Here is a 16,455-nt window from a genome sequence, read left to right as displayed (position 1 = left end):
CTTCCTTTAGGCCTACCCAGAGAGAAAACTCAAACAAGTCTTTAAAAGAAAGCTTATATAAAAAAGAAAGAAAAAAAAAAAATGAACATGATTCTCTGCCATCAAGTTGACAATACACAGGGCTATTACTTAAAAGAAAAAATATGAATAAAACAGCCTTATTAAAAAAGAGATATATTTAAACATTTTCAGCAACTACACACATGTAAATACAAAAAAAACAATAACAGCCTATTGTTTTCTACCTTTGTACTTACAACTTTGAAACGAAGATTAAGAAGCTTCAGATAGAAAAGATCCCCTTCATAGCTGAGAGCCAGACAAAGACACAGACCCAAAAAATTCCTCCCCTGAGTTTGAAAAATCCGGTTTCCTATTGCTCCTCTGTCAGGTGTTTGGTTCCCTTTGTTAATCCTTTACAGGTAAAAGAAACATTAACCCTTAGCTATCTGTTTATGACAACTGCACACAGCAATCTCACTTCAAGGAAGGTGTGGTGGAAAGATAACTATATATGAAAGGATAAATTGTTTCTGAAAAGATATTAATGCAAGATTTCTTGTATTTTTAGTGTTCATATTATTTAGGAATGGATAACAGCCACCAGTGTTATCTTGGTGTTAACTTGGAGGCGGAGAGACAGAGGGCTATGGCCCTTCCACTTTTTAACAAAAGAAACATAAACACAGAAATCATGTCTCCCACAGATTTCCCCTCCACCCCAGAATAATAGATTCTGCCAGGGAGGTGTTGCAATTACACTTTCGCCCACCAGGTGCTGCTGTGGTGCCAGATGAGAGGACAGCGGGCTCACTGCTAGAGCAGCTGTCCACAAAGAGGGTGGAGACACTTTGGCATTGGACCCCTCCCCCACTGCTACAGATCTTCTGGTGCCCTTGCTGAGAGCAACCCTAACTCCATGTTAAAATGTTTTTTGTGTCAGTGTTTTCTTTGTTGTTGTGTGTGTTTTAGTGTAAATAGAGCATTATTACTCCAGTGAGCACATGAACAGAACCTAAATGAGTTTGATTCTTTTTAATTAAGTAGATATTGTTAAATAGGAATGTTTAAATTGTTACTCAGGGAACAGATTAGAGAATTCAGTATTTAAATACAAAAAAAATCTTCCATTTAATGAGGAAATTAAGCTGAATTTTTGCTTCTTAAAGTCACAGAAGAGAATAAGAGAATTTCCTGTAAGAAGACTTTTTAGATCTAGTGCACCAATATTTCCTTCAAAAGCAGGGGATCTTAAGCTGAAGAGTGCAACCACCATGCCCATCTCATGTTCCTAAAGTGGAAAGTAGTCATGACAGCGTCCCAGTATGGCTTTAAGGAAGTTGCATTATTAAAAAGGTTGAGAGCCACTGCTCCAAATCATCTTTATTAGCATGACAAATAACCTGGACAGTATGGTGCACAGTTGGAGTTTACATATATATAAAGTGGACAGTACTGATGGGAAATGTACATTTGAATTTAGCTCTATGAGAATATGATCTTTTACTGAAGAAGAGAGAAATTGCAATGGCAATTTGTTTCCCGGTGGTATAAGCAGTGTTCTTTCTAATTTCTCCCGTGCATCTGCGGAATGAATTTTGTTATGTACACTAGTATGGAGGTCATGTGTGACACATCACCTCCATATTGGTGCATATATCAAAATTCATGTGGCAGGGGTGAGGGGTTCAGAGTATGAGAAGTGGTTCAGGACTGGGGCAGAGGGTTGGTGTGTGTGGGAGGGGGTGAGGGCTCTGGCTGGCGGTGCAGGCTCTGGGGTGGGGCCAGGGATGATGGGTTTGGGTACAGGCTTCCCTGGAGCTGTGACGGGTTGAGAGGACTCCCCTCAGCTCTCTCTCTCTCCCCTTTCCCACGGCCGCAGCAGGGGCTGGGGCTGGGTTGGGGCTGGGGGAGGGTGTGCATCTCTCCCGGCCATGTCACATCTGTGGCTGGGCTGGGTTGGGTCCAGGGCTGGGGGAAAGGAATCTCTGCCAGATGTAGCCCTGAGCAGCGCTTAATAAGCTGCTGTGTGGCCACGCAGCTTAGAGGCAACTTAGGCGATAACCCCATCCTGAGCAAGTCATACTGACCTCAGATAGAGACCTAAGTAACATTCTCTCTCTTACAGTTAGCAATATTTGTATAGCTTGTCATGCCAGTCAAATACTGAAGCAAATTAAAGTGGAATGAAAAATGTGTGTGCTGGGCTGGACAAGAAGATGTATTAAAAACTAAGGGGCAGAAGCAAAGAGGAGATGAGCCCCTGCAAATAAAAGATTGGTGGACAGCCACATGGAATGTGTGAGGAGTAGTAGGGAAGAGAGGGAGAGTCATCATTACCTGTGGCTGGGACCTACTTTGACATCTTGTCTTGGGCCCAATAATCCTGGCTCAGGCCTTGGATAATTGTGTTTTATATTGACTTCTGCTGTCTCCAGGCCAAATAACTGATTCATGCCCTTATCTATGGTGATTTTAGTTGGATAACTATAACCACACAAAAAAAATAAAATAGGAACAATCAAGTTGGCACAGTGAGTCCTTGTTTACAAGCTACAGTGCAGCACATTCCATTCTTTTGTTCAATCTGTAATTTGAGCTGTACCTGACTGACATGTCTTCTGGAATTCTGTCAGTCCAGAATGTTCCAGACCATAACGGTGTAGTAACCACACACACAGTTGCTTTACTTCTTAAAACTCTATATACCTCAGCTTCATCATAGTAAAAAGTATTCTCTCATCCATAGTAAAAATCCATTTATTGTCAAGTGCTGTGGTATAAGTGAAAAAGGATATGGTGAAAAATGTAAAAATAATTCCTGGTGTGAATATTTAATGCAGCACATAACCTATATTGGTGACATTATCAATATCTACACTTAGAAGTTTGAGGTTGCTAAATTACATTGTTAACTACAGGAACCCAATGAAACAATATAAAACCTGTGAAAATTTCCCAAAATCAGTCAATATTACTTTCACTTTTTCACCTTGTTGAACTGAATCACATAACTTTCCCAAACTAAATGTTGCTCTTTTTTTTTTTTTTTTTTTTAAAGGAAGGAGTGTGAGTTTGGATAGGTAATAGTTCAGTCTTCCTAATATCCGTGGGAATAAATCCATACTTTTAACTGCATCACACAATCTTAACTATGGGGTTGTTGTAATTAATGCCTCTGTTACTCATATGTATTGTATTCTACTAATATGGTATATGTAATATATTGATATAATCCACATAGCTAAATATACACAGCAGGTTGAATGTTTAAAAACAATAAAATAAATACAATTCTGGCTCTATTTTATCAATAAGTTAAAATTGTCCAGCAATAAACATAGTTTGTGTCAAACTTCAATTTTATTCTAACTCTGGGTATTGGACATTTTAGTCTCTGTTAGCTTGATTTTGAGTCTTTCAAGGGCACATATGTTGGAGGACTGATACAGGAGTATACGGAAGAAAATGTTGAAAATATGTTTGTATTTTCATTTTATATCTCTTTTTCTTTCTCAAACTTTTGGTAGAAATATGTGTCCACCTCTGTTATTGATCTGACACTCTTTGACTACTGAACAGTAGACTATTAAACTGGATTGCTTTTTTATTTTTTTAACTGAAGAAAGCAGCAACCATCTTCATACTGAAGAATTTGGAGGATATAGGGAAGAATACATTATGGAGGAAATTATAGAAGAGTATTGTGACAAAAAGGAAGATTAGTATGGCCTTAAATATGCTGCCTGTCTCCCAGTGGGCAATACAATATGTTCTATGGGAAAAAAAACTTGGAAATGAAAATTGCTGAACATGCATTCTGTACCACTTAACAAGCTGTGTGGCTGGTGATATACAAAACTAACTATAGGACTGTCATCAACTGTCAAATGGTCTGTCTTAAATATAGTAGCCAGTCATGTAGTTTAGTTAGAGATGTCCATAGAAATTATCTGAAAAGAATAGTAACAAGGCAAAGAGTAGCCATCTGGTAAAAAGATGAAAGCATGCTCTGCTTTTGTATTCCCAATGTAACGGTGACTTCCTTTTATTTCCAAGGTCAAAAACCTTTTGTCCCCCCCAGACTAAAATATCTTTCTTTTTTGTAGTGGCATTATCTGTGTTACTACTTAGGTAATGCAGCATTTTACCTGCATACAGTACTTGAAAAGAAGCAGCAATGGTGCCTTTTGATCATATCTGTGCAAGTGACCTCCACATGCTGAATGCATGACCAGAATAACTTACACCAGTGTAACATTGTAGCTAGGTGAGACACTGATTCATCCGATTTCTCTTATTTTATCCTCTTTTTTTCTCCTGTAGGCATTTATTACATGGTATATTTTGATGGACTGTGAAATACCTGGTAGCTGAAATATTTGTCAGTAGGCAGGTGTATCCTAAAAGGGTTGAAAACCACAACTAAGCTATCTTGGCATGCTTATATCACCTTTCATCTAAGTTAAGAAGTGAGTAAGGGTTTGCAGAGCTCTGGTTATTTATAAAATGTTCTTTTCCGAATGTGATGTACTGTAATTCCTAAAACGTTTAAAAAACTAAAACATAATAGGATAATTAGGTAGTAAAATTGTCCACATAAAGCTAAATTTGAAGAAAATAAAACTGTTTTCCTCCTTTTCTGGTCTATTGTTTATCTTGGAGATTTGTACTGTGAGGACTGAGTCTTTGTGGCCCCTGGGTTTTGAAGGTGTAAAAGCTTCCTTTTAGATATAAAATGTCTCTTGATCATTGGTAACACTCAAAGATTTTAAAATTAAGTGAGGCATTAATGTGTCTTCAAATTGTGCAGCTAGATGGTAGCTGTAGTGTACTGGTAAACAAGACAAAATAATTTTTCAGTTTTTTTTAAAACAAATACAAATAATAATCACTCCAGAATATGCGTGATGATATAGCCAAGGAACTTCTAATGCAGTGGAAAAACTCAGGGTGTTGGCTAAGTACCTTGTTTGATGTATCATCCACAGTTTAGGTAACAGTTGCCCCTTTTCATTGCTTCACAAGTTGATTTATAGCTGTAGTTTGGAACAACAATGATATCGCAAAAATAGTTTGAGTGTATAGTGGTGAATATCTCCAGTTCCTCCTTCTTAAAGCTACCACTTTATTTTCCTTTACAAAGATGTCATTTGTAATATAAATTGATTATGTGTCTTAGCTACTTCTATGGCCCTCATTACCATAATATCTCACTACCTTTAATGTAGTTAAACTCAAAACACCCCTGCGAGGAAGGAAAGTGCTGTTACTCCCATGTTACATATAGGAAACTGAGGCACAGAGACATTGTGATTTGGCTAGGGTCACACAGGCAGTCTCTGACAGAGCAAGAATTGAGCCCAGGTGTCTCAGGTCCCAGGTTGGAATCATTCTAATTCTCTGTTGTACATGGCTGCCTGTGGGGTTTGCTACTTCCACCAGATATTTTACTATCTTTTTGGAGTTATTAAGTATGCAGTTGTTAAGTTAAATGGGAGAGGCGGTGGCAACAGGGGTTCCTTCTTGTCACATAGCTTTGATTGAAGCATATCAACAGCAATAGTCCAGGAAACCATATCATTTGATTAAAAGTGCCTATTGTGATTTTTGCAATTGAGATTACTTTGGACCAGTCTTACAGTCACAGGTGACATTTCTCTTGCAGTCAGTGGTTTAAGCAAGGACTGTAGATTGGGCCCCAAATGTAGCTAATGACTTGTGTGTGGCAGAGAACGCAACAGTGTACATTAGTAAAGGCAAACTCAGTTACATCCAGTATTTCCTGGTGACACCAAAGAAATGCTTTAGGAAGATCTAACTTCATGTGCCTTTTATTTACCAAGATTATGAACAAGTGATTTTCATTTTTTCCCTTTCTACTCACTGTGCATCTTGAGCTGCTAGAGAGGAGGTTTTTGAAGTCAGCCTTAGCCAACCATTGCAATAAATATTGTCTATCCAAAGTATAGGGGAAAGTGTGTTATCTAAGCAATTGAAAACTGTTGGGAAAAGCTGGCTTTTTTTTAATTGTTATCATAGAACATACTGCAAAAATATCCTGGAGAAAAAAATCTTCGCACTCTCTTGGCTGTTGCTCCAATACTGTTACCCTGCAATGTTGGTATTTCCACAGGAGTATATTGAAAATTAGTCTGGAAAAGTCACCTGAACCTACTGTAGGGGGCTTCCTCCTCAACACACCCGGGCAGTTGATGGAGCTGAGAAATTTAAGTATTATCTCAGATTTGCCTCCTCCTCTTGTGAACTTGGGCCAAAGTTGTCTCTCAGACTCAAAGACATGTTGGCAAAGGACTCGGATTCTTTTCTTGTTAGCTCAGGGAAGTAAGCTTTAGCTTGGATGGAATTATCCCAGTCTACATAACTTCCAATCAGGACAAATTCAAAGTTGTTCATTTTACTACTGCTTTCCTACCCTCCATTTTACCTACCTGCTTTCCTTTCTCTTCTATTTTGCTCAGTTCACTTAAACTGTTAGCAAAGCACTCTTTATGTCCTATTCCAGATAAAAATACTTATAGATGAGGAAATTAAAATAAACAGAAATAAACTTCCAAAACAATTTAGTCCCATACAATCATGATGTATTGCACTTTTGCCTAACCTGGTCCCTGATTAGAAAGTTGTTATATGATTAAAACCCTCATGTTCTAATTGTGCATGTGAAAATATGGATGCATGACTGTCTATAAATACATGGCCGAAGTGGGTGAAGTAATACCTAAAGAAGAACTCTGTAAAGCTTGAAAGCTTGTCTTTTTTCACCAACAGAAGTTGGTCCAATCAAAGATATTATCTCACCCACCATGTGTCTCTCATATCCTGGGACTCTCACAGATACAATACCAGTGCAAACAACACAGATGCAAAATCCCAGACTTGTAATAATGTAGCTCATATATCATTGCTCCAAACCTTATAGGTATTTTATATTTTCTCACTAGTTCTTATGTTTCTTAACAGGATGATGAAGTAGTACTTCAGTGTGTTGCCAACATTCAGAAAGAACAACGAAAGTTCTGCTTGGCAGCTGAGGGACTTGGGAATCGCCTGTGCTTTTTGGAACCAACTTCAGAAGCTAAAGTAAGAATTACTTCAGTAAATGCTCTCAGCTGGGGTAATTGATTAATATTAATCTACCAAATGGCTATGAATAAATTTAACTGGATACCTTTTAATATATAGTATATAAGTATAAACTATTGAGGGAATATTTCTAGTTCACTGAGATTTGCTAAATTTGTATATTGGCAAGTCAGAGCTTTTGCTGCCAACTGCCTTTTTACTGGGAAGGGGAGTAGCATGGCTGAAACATCATTGTACAGTCAGGAGGCAAAATTTTAGGATAGTACAAGGCATGCTGTAGTTTTTTAGATGTTATTCACCACTTTCAAATCTGTTACTGTAACTATACTGAAATTTGTGATGTAGCTTGAAAATTCACCTTCCAGAATTGTTTACTAATCAAAGTTTAATAATGAACTTCTTCCTACTATGGCTTCTATCTCTACTATCCTAATATACTGGACTGGCACGTCCAGAAACACCATCTCCTCTTAGTGATTGCTGTTAAGTGCCGCTTCCTGTAAGGCTGGCTCAGCAGATCAGAAGCCCCGCAGACAATCACTGGCCCATGGAAGAGAATGCAGTAACTGAAAGTGTTTTAAGTTGGTGGATGAAAAACAGACAACAGGGAAACAATATAAGGAAAAGCAAAAGAGATAGACGCGTGAGAGAGCTAGTGAGAAGAGTTTGGGGTAGGGAAAGCAGATATGGTGATAGAAAATAGGAAAGATGGATTAAACAGAAAGGAGTTAAGGGAAAGAAAAGATGATGTGGAGGAATACCTCTTATTGTCCTTTGCATCTTTTTCTCTTCCAATATATTGCACGTTTGCACTTGTTTCTCGTCTCTTCCTTCGTCCTATTTTCTTATCTTTTTGTTTTTAGAATTGTATCTGTCTGAATCTTCCCTAATGAAACTTTGTCAACCCAGAGATTATGAATGTGTTAAGCACACAGTGGATCAATTTGAAAGGTCCTTCTCTCTAACCCCAAGGGGAAAAGTCACGCTGTTGTTTCATTTCCATTTCTTTGCATCCCAACAGTTGAATCACAATGTTTTTCCTCATGGGTAGTATTACAGATCTGTAATAGTTTTTACAAATGTGTCAATTAAAACTGCTAGCCTGCTTTAATAATCGACTTCTCTCAGAATTCCATGCTACTGTGGAGTTTAAGTTGTGCTTCACTCTGCATAGGCTTTCTCTCCATCATCATCATCATCATCATCATCAATTTTTGTATCTATTAATTGGCAATTCAAAATGCAGCATAATATGTCTAACAATGGTGACACTTCAATCTTTGAGGACACCAATCAAGATTTGAGGACACCAATGTGTCAGTCACTCACCCTGGACTCAGGAAAAAGAAGAATAGAATCTGTAACTGCACAGGACCTAGTGAAACTACATCAGCTTTAGGGCCCTAGAAGACTAGTCTAAAATCTTTATGTGGTTGTTGGTCTTATTTTCTGTTTGTTTTTCCTCCAAGAACTTTTGTATAATGGCATCACCATTACAAAGGATCAAAAATTCCTCTTGGTCTTGATTTTTTGCAGGGACACCATCTTTACAAAGAGATCCTAAAGATGATTCATCGATAGAGGGAAATAAAATAAGTTCAGTATATACTTTAACAGACCAGTAATAGCAATTACATTTTTAAACACATTCTTATTTTCTTTTTTTTTAAGAAAAGAAAATGGGTTGGTGTTTATGAAACATGCTAGATCACTTTCAGTGGAAACTGAAATCCTCAGCCTTAGTCAACATTGTTTATACAGTATGTGCATTTTTTAAAAAGGGAAATTTTCATTTTGTAATTTTTATTTTCTAAATAATATGTCAATGTCTAAAGTGTCTCATGCCATCCCCATATATCTGACCTGCTTTGAACAATTGCTGATTACAAAGCAGTCTTGTTTTGTGGTGAACATTCAGGACTGGATGTCTGGAGTCTGAAATCAGGCCATTTACCTTTTTGTTTGTCATACAACCTGTAAAATGGGGATAATGGCCTCCCTGCATAGGTTGCTCTCCAATTATATAGCTGAAAAAAATCCACTGACAGTTTCTTCTGTCATGAAGAATACTAGCAGATTTCAAGCACCATCTTCTATCTCAATGACCAAATACATTTCTTTTAGTGTTGCGCAATACAGCAGATGAAAGGGATCTGCAGCCTTGGGACTTACCATACTTTCAACTGTCTGACTTTCAATACTGATTTATATCATATGCTTTTTATTGCATCCTATAGACTCAAAGTCTACCCCACAGTGACTGCACAGAAGCTTGTTTATTTTTCTTATTTCTTGTTTTGTGAAGCTTTTTAAAAATAATATCTACTTGTTTCTTTTATATACCTGGTATATTTAAATCTATCTTTTGATTGTTAGTTGTAGATTCTAGTTTAGGGGAGAAAATGTAATGAGAAATTGTTTACTGGTTAAAGTCAGTTTAGCGCTATGGGCTGACGAATTCTCAGATACCTTCCTGGAGAGGATTTTTTTCTGAAAGCTTTACATTTTAAATAAATTTCTCGTAGAAGTGGAAACGAACCTCAGTCCATAAAAATAAATAACGATTACACTGTATATTAGAAGCATATCTAGCACCATCACTCAGGACTGGCTTGAGCGTTCTAGGCTCTGCTCCTTTAAGGTGAGGAGGGAAAAGTTTCTCAGTCTCTGCTGTTCTCTACAAATTGCCTCCATTTTTTTCTTCCTTCCAATCTTCTTTTCTGCCTCATTCTTTAAGGACAAAATCCTGCCTCCCGTCCACTCCCAAAATCAGTATCAAAACTCCTATTGATTCCACAGGGATATAGTTTCACTCCATATCTTTGCTGTTTTCCCAGACTTTTAAGAAGGGGTGAGTTGAGGAGAAAGCAAAGTTGTAGTGCTGGAGGCTTTTCGTTCAGCTTTTGTGTGTGTGCATGTGTGTATATTAGGGCTGATTTGGAAAACTGAATTTTCATGCTATAGAAAAGTCCTACATTTCAAAATCTGATGAAAAGTCAATCTCAAAATGACCTTACCAGAACGTTTTCATAATGTAAAACTTTCATTCTGAAAATGTGAAAACATAATCTAATACAAAATATTAAATATAATATTATGTAATAGTCAAAATGAAATGAAACACAGTGGGAAAGTCAGAATGAAATGAAACAAGAAAGTTAAAATAAAATGCTACATTTTGATTTTGAATAGTTTTTAAATGGTTCCGGCAAAAAATTCATTGAAATTGTCTTATTCCTGCTAAACATTTCAATTTTGATGAAACCATATTTTCTGATGGGAAAACTGTTCAATCAATTTTGGGACCAGTTTTAATATTTACACCACAAATGCATATTGAATTAAAATTCAGTGATTTGTGTATCAATATATGTATAATGTGTTTAAATGCATGTAGAACATAGGATGAGAACATTTTAAAAATCCTAGAATGAGTGACACTGTGCTTAATGTGATAGTAGCAGAATGAGTGAGAGAGCTTTCTGATCCACTGAAAAGTAATGGCCCATGGTCAAGGGTGGGGAACTAACTACAGTATGCCGTAAATTGCAGTTTTCTCTTCACCCACGGGTCCCATCTTGACCATGGATTTTCATGGGTCCTCAAAGTCAGATTATTTTTTTCTTTTTAGTAAATCAGAAAGCTTCCCCCCCTCCTTCTGCTGCAGAACCCTCATTTCAGTATGTGTCACTAAATAGGGTCCAGCCACAAGCTCAGGTGTCTTTCCATTCCTGTGCTACTGGAACAGAAAAATAAAATAAAATTGTACATTCATTCTTTATTCCCAAAATGAGGAGCACCAGCTTCATGGTTAAATTTACATCTGCCTTGGGTGGATCATGAGGAATACATATCTAAATAGCCTATAAGGGAAGGAGAGAGTGAGTCACAGCAAAACTTTCTTAGTACCTTAATGACGAGAAAAGAAAATTCTCTAATCTCCTGGGCAGCAGCTGCTACAATAATCCTTCTTGTAAAATGCTGAGACAGAAAGACTGTAATATAGAATAGCCCTCCTACTCAAGAGACATTAGAACTCAATAAGCACATCAGATGCTATATTCCTTTAGAATTTATTCAAAACTCTTCCTGTTGCACTGAATTGGTTCTCCAAGAGTGTATAATAATTTCAGTTAATTTTAACTTGTCACACTGCTGTGTTAGCTTAGCAATACCTGGAGGTGTGTGCAGCCCCTGTTGAACTTCCTGAAGGTGTTTGTGAATAATTGTGAATTAACTGTATCTGTGCTTGTAGGTATTTTCTTTATTACTACTTTGCCTCACTCAAAACATTTTTAGGACATCTGCATTTCAAACTGGTGGAAGTTATGCATGTAAATATATTCTCTTACATGTTTTGACACTTAAAATTTAGAAAAAATAATTAACCAGAAGTGAAAAATTTCTGGAATTTTTATAGAAAACAACCAAAGCAGCAGAACTATTAGACAATATGAGCTAACTATATTATATCATAACAGTGTAGCTGTTCTTTGCTTCTAAACTGATGTAAAGCTATAGTATTTCAGTGCAGTGAAGCCAACTGATTTAAGAAATAACACCTATTATAAAAAAAAATCCCTACATTTGCAATGCACCAATGTCTTTTCTCCCTGTAGAAAAATGGATTGAATTCCTAATAACAAATAAATTTAAACCTCAGTCTCAAGGACAAAACATAATAATTTTCATATCTGTTAAAGGTAAACCCACTAAATCAATAATCTGCTGGGCACCGGCTTTGACTGTGGGTTAGCAGCTTGACTGGTAAGCATAGCACACCTTCTACAAGATTCTTCCTTTAGGCACAATGTCTGAAGTTTTATTACGCAGGAGACTGCTTGCATTGCATTCAAATCATAATCTAGAAGCAGTTGAGGAGGCTAGTTAACTATGTTTCTCTTAGTGTGACCCACCGCAGAATTTAGCTGCAATACATTAGAAATTGTTGCATCTGCATAGGCCAAACTCAGGGCCGGCTCCAGGCCACAGCGCGCCAAGCGCGTGCTTGGGGCGGCATGCCACGGGGGGTGCTCTGCTGGTTGCCAGGAGGGTGGCAGGCGGCTCCGGTGGAGCATCCGCAGGTGTGCCTGCGGAGGGTCCGCTGGTCCCGCGGCTCCGGTGGAGCATCCGCAGGCATGTCTGCAGGAGATCCACCGGAGCTGTGGGACTGGCGAGCGACAGAGCACCCCCCCGCGGCGTGCCACCGTGCTTGGGGCGGCGAAATTGCTAGAGCCGGCCCTGGCCAAACTATATAGCTCACAGCTTCCATTTATTCCTATTTCTGCCACAAGTTAAGACAGGAGGTACGAGAAAATAATTTTATGAAGGAGTCTCAGGAAGCCAGTTTCATGTAAAAAAGGAAGTTTAACATATGAACTCAGACAGGAAGAAATGAAAGAATAAAGGAGCATGAAGTGGTATAATGTGTCCGCTGAGGAGAATAGTTACAGGACAGCTGTGGCCAAAAGCTTCAACCTGTAATCATTGCTCACCTGTTAAAAAAACAACAACAAAAAAACAACAGTCCATTACTTTGGTGTGTAGAGACACAGCAAGATTCTGAGGGTTGGAGAATGTGATGTCTTAGAATGTAAGAATAATTTAAACCCTGTCCTTTCTGGACTGGTTTCAGTCTATTTCCGACATAGTATTTTCTAGGCAGGTGAACTGAGATACAGTTGAATGTACTTTTCATTGAGCAAACCACCCTCACGCTCTCAGTCCCTAGATATTTTTCCAGCTGCACCTCCTGGCCTGGTGACTTTGATTGTCCCAGGCCACATCCAGCTTCAGTCTGGCCTTGGCTCAGACATTTGTTCAGACAAATTAAATTAAACAATTATGATGATAAATACAAAACTAAAACTTCAAAATTTTATAAATGAAACTGTTGTTCATAAATGTTTATAACATAGAAACGTGACCGTGAAATATTACAGCATCTTTGTAGTTATCCTCCCCTCAAGCTATTAATATTCCTTTTGCATCTCTGCTAGTATGCTGCTGCTACTCATATTAGGAATACCAGAAACACATAATGATTTTTTTATTTAGAGGCAATTGTAGTCTTTCTGCTCATTATTTGTCTATGACATATACTTTAAATGCAAAATTCTACCATTTCCATGCTGTCCAGTAGTTTGTTCCTAGCCTGAAAAATGTCCCATAGTGCATTTAGAAGCAGACAATAAGCATTCGTTGTACCTCAGCAATCCTCACTGTCTAGCTCCATGCTCGCAAAACAGTGGTAGATGCTATTTTTATTACCGTTAGCAGCTTGTTTTCCCTTGGACCACTTTTTCATGAAACTATTATATGCATCACAAATAACAATTTATTTCTTTGTTGAAGATGTAGAGATGGGCACTTGACAAAGGCAGGCTGGGCAGCTGCAATAGAGTGGTCCTGTCTGGTTTCGGGAAGTGGGCAGGAGTGAGCCCATCCACAGCTAATGGCCCCTCCCCCAGCCTATGGGGAGGAGCTACTGAGCCCAGGACTCAAATAGATACGAGGAATAACAAAGCTAAAAACAGGTACAGATGTGCAGGTCAAAAGGTGAAAAGCAGGGAACCGGAAGGGGACTGCAACAGAGTGGTGGAACGCAGGTATGTTCGTCCTAGAATGATAAAGGTCCTTTTTCCTATAGGCTGAAAAGGGGTTACCTCAGGTCAGTTAGACATACCTGACTCCAATTAAGGGTTGCCTGAGACCTTTAAATATCCGTCCTCTGGTAAGAGAGGGGGAGGAGACACAAGCTGCTGTAAGGCTAGTGGCAGCAGGGAGATAAGCTTCTCCAGAGTGAGAGGCTGCTCTCTTCTCTACAGGGGAAACAACCAAAGCTGAGTGTCTGTTTAGGGGAAGGACTGACACCCCGAGGCCTACAACAGGACAACACTCCCCCTCTCTCCCCAGTGAGGGGGCAGGGAAAGTTTATTCCCCCTTTTTTGTGTTTATAAATTGGTTTCTTTTTGTTTGCTGGAGCAGCACTTCTTGGGCCAACTCTCCCTTCTACTTTGAAAATACTGATAAGAAAATACAGAGGGGGAAGACAAACACTGTCCAGAGTGGGGCTGACCTCCCCCACCCCCTGCCCCACTGCCAGAGGGGAAAGTGCTAAATCCAGCAGGACAGAGGAGGTGCCTTGCCACACCACTTATTACAAATGGAGATCCAAACACCACCTAAACTGATGGAAACTGAGATCCAGCTCTCAACTTCATGATTGGCTACAAAATCATAGCAGGCCAACCCTAAAACAAACAAGCCCTGGGTATGAACATGTTTCAACTTTGTTAAACTCAGATCCAGATGTGAACTTTGTCTCAGTCCCATCTCTCCCTCTTTGCAATCAGTGCAGTCTTGACTGGCTGGCTGGGACACTTTCATTAAGGGAAAACTTTCCTAAAGCTTATTCAAATTAATCTCCCTTGTGAGGTTTTATTTCCATCAGTGTCACTCTTGGTGCAGCATGCATAACTTACCACAGTGTTGATGAGACTGAAGAAATGTGTCTTGCACCTCTGACTCAAGTATGGGTTCCTTTGAAAGTTGTTCTGGTGGTTTTGTCCTATGTCCTATTAAAGCTGTTGTGTGCTTGACTGGCCCAGGACTGGTGGAATCTGTATTCTTCTTTAGAGGTGGCCATTACTTGGTGGTTACAAATGTGATCACCTGCACAATGTTTGTAAAATATTTTGAGTTCTAAGAATAAAAAAAATGTTTTCTGCTATTATTTATTTAATCTTCTTTCCTCCTCTAACTACTGCCACTCCCCTCCCGCCGTCCCCAATTACTCTAGCTACTGTATGGCTCTCATCAGGTTAATCATACTATCTCTCATATCAGCTCTGGCTCACTAGTACACTGCATCCTGCCATAATGTGTTGCAGATTGGCTTCAAAATACTGATGACAAATTAAAATATAGTGATTTGATCTGGATTCAGTCAGTTCTTTTTGGGTAAGAAAATAAATAAAATTCTTCTCAGACTCCAAAGCTGTTTTGAACAGTTCCAGTTCAATGTTATCTTAACACCTCATTCAGAAAAACAAGGTGTATCCAGTGTGCAGAGTGTTGGAGATGATAACTATTTGCATTGCTTGGAAGGTCTGATTGAAAATACTGTTAAAACTTAATATTCAAGTCTCGGAGAAAATATAACTCCCTCTAGGTAGCTCTGTTACCTGTGTATAGGTTTCCTGCATCAAACCTGCCATACGGTCCATCTTGGTTTTGCATGGAAATTTTCTCTTGCTAGATTAGCCTCTAACTAGGACCCCATATATAAGGTATATTTCTGAATTTATATATGGAACCCCAAGCAATTCATATGGGTTTTGGGGAGAGATTCCTCTCCACTTTGTAATTTTCTTTGACATATTGAGACTCGGTCAGTGTAGTCTATCCAGTTTGTTACCACAGTATGCTTATTATAAATTGCTTTCTGGCCACCTCTTTTAAATGTTCTTTAAAATAAAATAGCATGTATTTTCAAGTTCAGAGGTACCACTTGAAATTTCCCAACATTGCTGCTGCTTATAGGTGGTGTCTCTCCAGTCCTTTATTCCCATTTCAGGCCCCAAAAGCCAAAAGAAGGGGACAAATAATTTGTCAGGTAGCTACATCACAAGTTCATAAAAGTACATAATTGTAATTGCACCCACGATATGAATATGTTTACTTAACACTTAATCCAAAACTCCCTCTATATTCTGATGAGATAAAAAAGCATACATAACTAAGGTTTAAATCTGGGCATCTGTTCTCCCTTTGATGTGTTTATTCATCTTTTCATATTAATAGGAGTTGCATGTATGCTGTTACAAGTTTCACTCACCACAGATGGCACCTCCTCCTGGCCATCCTGGGGATTAACTCAGATAAGTGCCACACCTCCTTTTGTTCTTTCCCCCATTGTCGTCTCATCCTGCAGAACCTTCTTACTTCAGGAACTGCAGCCTTCTCTTCATGACTTGGCCTTCTGGCTGGGTCACCATATATATTCCCCTTCCAGGATGGTGTAACAAAGTCTTTCCAGGACACATCATTCCAGGCAGTCCGCTGTCCTCTGCCTGGCCTGTGCCATGTTCTTCAGTGGCTGGTAGGGGAACCTAAGCTCATCCTCTACTCTGGGTCTCAGCTCAGAGGCCCTCTGATTAGCACCAAGGTTTGCAATGTTATTCCATGCTGCTATTCCCCAGAGCCTTTTTCTACCTTCCTGGCTTTTCCTCTCTTTGGGTTTGCCAGGCTTCCAACTCCCTCCTCCCAGGGAGCAACTGTGGACTACCTGCTATAGTCCCAACACACCTCCCTCCTCCCAGGGGGTGATTGCAGCCTGCCTTCCTG

At 38.9% G+C, this 16,455-nt stretch overlaps 1 protein-coding gene across 1 annotated transcript in view; it reads left to right on the top strand.

The window, feature by feature from the left end:
* RYR3 (ryanodine receptor 3) overlaps positions 1 to 16,455 on the top strand; it is a 663,207-nt gene that overhangs the window by 132,749 nt on the left and 514,003 nt on the right. Inside the window, 1 exon segment of the mRNA XM_075065483.1 lies at positions 6,985 to 7,104. Coding sequence (XP_074921584.1) covers positions 6,985 to 7,104 — 120 coding nt within the window.

Source organism: Chelonoidis abingdonii, chromosome 4, assembly GCF_003597395.2.
Source record: "Chelonoidis abingdonii isolate Lonesome George chromosome 4, CheloAbing_2.0, whole genome shotgun sequence".
NCBI lineage: Eukaryota > Metazoa > Chordata > Testudines > Testudinidae > Chelonoidis > Chelonoidis abingdonii.
The sequence above is the reverse complement of the archived record's forward strand: the minus strand, read 5'-3'. Positions and strand labels throughout refer to the sequence as shown.